At 46.0% G+C, this 6,000-nt stretch overlaps 1 protein-coding gene across 1 annotated transcript in view; it reads right to left on the bottom strand.

Moving 5' to 3' along the window:
- Positions 1 to 4,854, bottom strand: part of cacna1aa (calcium channel, voltage-dependent, P/Q type, alpha 1A subunit, a) — a 138,040-nt gene extending 133,186 nt beyond the window's left edge. Inside the window, exon 1 of the mRNA XM_084743617.1 lies at positions 3,048 to 4,854. Within this exon, the coding sequence (XP_084599743.1) occupies positions 3,048 to 3,385 (338 nt within the window). The 5' untranslated portion in view covers positions 3,386 to 4,854. The remainder of the gene's footprint in view (positions 1 to 3,047) is intronic.
- Positions 4,855 to 6,000: the final 1,146 nt, after the last annotated feature.

Here is a 6,000-nt window from a genome sequence, read left to right on the forward strand (position 1 = left end):
ATGAAGCATTTTATAAGGCCCTTGGTAGTTTGGAGCTTAAGTATTAATTACTGTTCTTATTTCTATCAGTATGTAAACATGAGTGGACTGCATTTTTAGCGAAATGGAAACTATTAGTGAGAGGTTGTTATTGAAGCCAGGAGCACATCCTAACTAATCAAAAAAATGACACTCTGATTCCAGAAACATTTTGTTCAAAAGTGAAAAATCCAACATTTGAACACACTGGACAAATGACTAGTTTCATCCAAAATAAATGCACTACTTCATAAAAGAGTTTAGAGTTATTAAATCGATTTTAAAATCAAATCTGTGAATATGCAAAATCAGATTTCCCGCACACGCTCGCTCCCTCTCGCTAACACACACGTCTGTCAGTTAGATGGTGAATAGACATGATTCAGAAGCACTATAAGTAGCTCCTACATTTCACTAGAGCAGCCCAATTAGTGTGTGTAGTTATGTCACGGCTCAAGCATCAGCATGGATCAATACAATCATTACTCCAATTTCCCCTCTTGTCATTAACACTCACACAGAAACTTACTTCCACATTTGCATGCATTCACACAGACGTACTCAAATCCTGCACATGAAAATGCTGAAATCACTCGCTATTTCTCCCCAGAATGGTGCAATATGTGCTGGTTTGATGAAAGATGGAAATGCAGGGAAATGCTGGAAATTTAACACTGTCACACTTAGTGGATGTGGTACATGCACACACACACACACACACACACACACACACACACACACAGCTTGAAATGGTGGCACATTCATTCAGTGACACCTGCATCTTGCGTGATTAAAGGGATAATTGGGATTATTTGAAGTGGGGTTATATGAGGTACTTATCCAAAATCAATGTATTACCGACAGTAGATGCCAGTCAGTAAACCCCCATTTAGTGGAAGCAGAGAGTACCAGCATGGAGGCTAAGCAATGGGTCAGCAACAAAAGGTATTTTAGACAGTTTAAAAAGGTGCACCTAAAAAAATCACTGTCAGTTTAAGTGTATACTATATTTAGAATATTTTCACCACTGGACAGCCTTTTCTGATGGAAAAATCACAGTTATATAAGCCAAATGCCACTTTCTCCAAACCAACCAAACTCCATAGGTAAAATCAATCATTTTAAATTGTAGAACACAGGAGCTGATAGTCTACCACTGCCTCCATCTGTTAGTTTGTTTGTGTTATTTTGTGACTTCTGTGTTTTAAATGGACAGCTTGGATTCACTAAAATTACACAATAACACAAACAAACTAATGGGACTTTTCCATTGTCATTTTTGGCTGTGCTGTGAAAAGCTGTGCTGTTTTTCATTTCCATTACCACTTTTACTGTGCCAGGCTGAGCAGAGTTGTGTCTGAGATGGACTATGTCCAGAGTGGGTCCAAAGCGAGTCTGACCCACCTCCACGAGGGTTGCGGTTACATCTTGCTGCCACAAGCATGTGTTGCGAGACCAAACTCATGTCTGCACAGGGGAGCAGAGAGAGAAAGACGTTTTTCCGTACTTTTGTAGCCTCTAACTGAACCCCGTGGTTAGTTTTTCTCCTGTGTATTTGCCTTATTTTACTGTTTCATGTTCACTTTGGGCTGGATAGGAGTCATGTTAAGTAAGTGCTGATAAAAGCCCAACATTTCCTGATTTTGCTGCTTCAAAATAAAAGCTGAATAGCAGAATAGCAAATTCACACAAAGCTTTTATCCTGATGAATTTATAGAAAATGAAGTGTTTTTTGTCGTTTTACAGCCGCCCAACTCAAGCTAAAGTCATCGTCAGTTGAAAGACTAACCTTATAATGGAAATGAACATTCCTGCTGTGCTGGGCTGACATGCTAAGTCAAACTGAGGCAAACCAGGCTGGCATTTGTATGAAAAAAGGTATAACAGATCGAAACAGTGGCCAGCAATTCCCATGTTGTGCAAGGTAAAATTACTGATTTCACCGATGGAATCTGGCAGGTTTGGAAAGAGCTTGTATAATGACAGTTTCCCTATCAGAAAACACAGTATTACTGCAAGGTGAAGCAGTGAAAATATTCCAAATATAGCATGCACTTAAATTCATTCTAATATTTTTCGGTGGACTTTTTTAAGTGGGTAAAATAGATTTTCTTGCAGTAAATTGCGTAGCTTCTGTGCTAGTACTCCTCTCCGTTTCTCCAAACTGGGGATGTACCAACCTGCATCTACTGCAGGTAATACACTGATTATCGATAATTACCTGGTATAACCCCACATTAAATAATCCAGAAAATCCCTTTAAGAGGAGGCTCAAAATGGGTTAAAAAGCAAACGCTGTGTCAATGCACATGTTAATATACTTTCACTTTAATAACTGCTCTCTCTCTCTCTCTCTTTCTCTTACACACACACACACACACCATATCTATCTAGCAAGACACCTGCATCATGTTGATATGGGAGCTTATGTGTGCATCCTTGCACACACGCACACACACACACACACACAAATATTTTTGCTGCTTATTTTCATCTCTCTTGGTCTCTCCCACCTTTCCTCCTCCCCTCCCCCCTCGTTTCTCTTCTCTCTCCCTCCTGTTCCTCTATACCCGCGCGAGGCGCTGCCTGGGCCTATACTGCACATGCTGACATCAGCAACCACCAGCGCCCCCTAGACACCCCCCCAAACCACTACCACCACCACCACCACCAACACACACCACACACACTGTAGACAGGAATCGTATATCAAGCAAGTCCCACGCGACTGTGACATGAAATTGCAAACAAATGTGATTGATTATGATCAACCACTCCCCTCTCCTGTCAATTAGCCATAAATTACATGTCCAGCTTTCTCTCTGTCACCTCCTGTAGCCTTCCTCACATGGACTTGCATTGATGCATCTGCTTGTTTTGTCACTGGGGTTTAACGTAAAGCCTTTAACTCATGGCGTGAGAAAAACATGTGAACCATTCAGTCAGACGTGTGTCTGGAGCAGGCCTACCTGATCCTCGGGCAAAGCTATACCACCTTACCCACTGTGCACTGCCAGGTAAAAGGATATGGCCATTCGGTGATCTTTTTGGCGTATTTTCTGACGAAGTTATCCTCACTGAAGATGAACAGCGAGCGGTTGACAGTGAAACAGTTCTGGCGCACGGGGATGGGGTTATAGAGGGCCATAGTCCGGGCTCTCTGCGCCATTGACTGCTTGTACATTCTCTGGGCCCCGGGCCCTCCGGGTGGACCGTGGCCATGGCCGTGGCCGTGCCCGTGTCCATGTCCGTGACCGTGACCGTGTCCGTGGGGTCCTCCTTGCCTGCTACCACCGCGGCCGCCCGGGCCCCCTCCACCGGGCCCCCCGCCATACCTGGCCGGTACCTCATCTCCGAACCGCGCCATTCTGTGGACACCGAAAGCCAATCTTCACGAAGCAGCGGAGAAGGAGACCAATGCTCAGCTGTGCAGCCACACAACATTACATCCCATCTGGATCAGAACGTCTCATAAGCACAACGGGTTGTCTTGTAAGCTTCTGCTGAGCACCTGCAGCCGGCGAGCAGATATGCTGGTTTTAGCAGACGAGGACGCCCATGTACCGTCTCTTCTCTGCGCGTCTCTGCCAACGGCCAATTGTGGGTGTGAGGAAATTAAATGTGTGGTCGGTTGGCTGACTGGTTGCACTGGAGGGTAGTGCTGTGGGGTGTCTCAGTCTCAGTTGGTTCTTATGTCCGTATGAAGCAGGCTTCGCCCCCAACATGAAATCATGGGGAGACTGGAGCGAGTTAACATGAATGTTTCATGTTCTCCATGGTTCATGCCTGTATCAGAGCGCACAACCTCCTGATTTATTTCTCTACTCTCATGACAGCATGGAATGACAATCTAAACGCCTCTATTATCACACAGGCCTCAATAAATCAGATTGTCGAAAATAAATGTGAAAATAATGAACAGCCTATAGCTGCGGCTGTCAGCGGCGTTCAACTTGGCATTTTGGAAACGGTCGCGTTTCCAAAAGACTTAAAAGGCATTGGAACGGGAAAAGCTACGATTATTTATTTATTTTTGAAACATCCGCAATGTTTGGCACAATGTGTGGCAATAATGTGGCTCCCGCCACCTTACAGTTGTTTTACCAGTGCGCTCTGACAAGCCTTGAGACCAGGAAAATTGTGGAATTTGTTATTAAAGCATCTCATTTCAGAGTTCACAATCTTGAGCAGAAAGGAGAAAGAAAAATACCGTTTTCCTTTGAAATGTCGGTGTCATTGTTGTCGAGCGCCGTGGATGAAATTCTTTTCTCAAACGAATGCAATCGCATCCTCCCTCGCTGAAACCATCATCTTCTCTCCGTCACCTGCGCGACCATCCAGAAGCTGAGCCAGGGACACACGGACGGCGTCGTCAAAGACAAGGGTATGACGGCCGCTTCTCCGCCGTCTTACAGCCTCTCATGATCTTGCTTTGGCTGGTGGAGGTGCAGCAGTGCCGAGAAAGTCCCTCACCATCCCCGCCCCGAAAAGTCTACCTCCGTCCGCACCGATGAGCCCGAATGTCCTGGCAGAGCGTCCTTTCTGTCTCCCTCTCTCATTGGAGTAGAGCGCTCTACACGGCCTCCTCTCTGTTCGTCCAGCGGCCCCAAGGGGAGGAGGAGAGGGACAGACGGACGGACGGATGGATAGATGGCTCGGTGAATGGAAGGAGACGCGCATAAAAGGGAGGGGACCGGCCGCGTCTTTAGGATACGGGCCGGAGTCTTGCCTGTAAATGAAAATAAATAGCCCGGCACCGTGCGCGACAAACGTTGCCTTTCAGTTTGTGCGAACTGTAATGATGAGAGGCTGATCGGCTCTGCAGCCGCAGCACATGACGCACGCAGCTCGTCCAACTTCCAGACGTATGTCACGGACAGAGGGAGCGTGTACCGCCTGTTTATTTTCAGGTGCTTTTTATAGCCCGGTTAGACTGGACCTCTCGAACCGTCCAACTCCTAATCAATCTCACGCGCCTGTTGGCTCAGAGGATGACTGCGCTTCTCATTTCCTTCCATCTTTGTAGAAGTGTGTGTTTCAAAGACCCAGTAAGTGTGCTTATTATAGCCAGATGTGTGTGTGTGTGTGCGCGTGTGTGTGTCGGAGAGGCGGGGTGTTGGCATCATGCAGCTCGTGCAAAGATACAGCTGCAACCCAAGCTGACAATGACTGCGCGCACACGGGCGGGCGCGTGAGTGGAGTAAAATGCGCGTAAAAGCGCGCGCGAGACTCTGTGAGTGTTTGTTAGGGAAGGTGGAAGGGGGGGAGGCTATTCTTAGCAACAGACATTTGGAAATTAATGGACGAAGAGAGCTCTTTCCTCCCTCCCTCCCCCCCTCCCTCACCGAAACCGAGTCGAGGATCCTCATCCCTGACTCCCACCTCCTCTCCTCTCCTCTCCTCTCCTCTCCTCTCCTCTCCTCTCCTCTCCTCTCCTCTCCTCTCCTCTCCTCCAAGGCTTTTCTCACGGCTCCACCAAAACACTGGTGGCTGTTCAAGGTGCGACCACATGCTTTGCGCTAAAGCCCGCAAACGTTCTCAATGACATAACGCACAGCAAACAAGGGCGACGTGGATAGACAACACCGACAGATAAGAAGAGCTGCAGTCTTTTCTTTCTCGTGATAACATTTCTATACAATACACTATGCTACATGCGAATATTGTGTGGGTAAAAATAAATCTCCAGTTTCATTCTAAATACCGATGATATTTCCAGGGTTCCCACCTTTTCCAAAATCAAATCCAAGCAATTTTTAAGCTTTTTCAAGGTGCATTTTCAAGCACCTTACAACTGTAGTCAATAATAAATTCATACACATATACTCAAGATGACAGTTAAGTCTTTAATTACTTTAAACCAGGAGCTATAAATAACTTAACTGTGTATCCTGATATCCTTCTTTTCATTGAAGTGATAAAGGATACAACAAAGTTTTATGTTTCAAAATGCGTCACCTGTCTGGAAGACTTGGCACCTTT

Source organism: Lutjanus erythropterus, chromosome 19, assembly GCF_056507025.1.
Source record: "Lutjanus erythropterus isolate fLutEry1 chromosome 19, fLutEry1.hap2, whole genome shotgun sequence".
Classification (NCBI taxonomy): Eukaryota; Metazoa; Chordata; class Actinopteri; order Lutjaniformes; family Lutjanidae; genus Lutjanus; species Lutjanus erythropterus.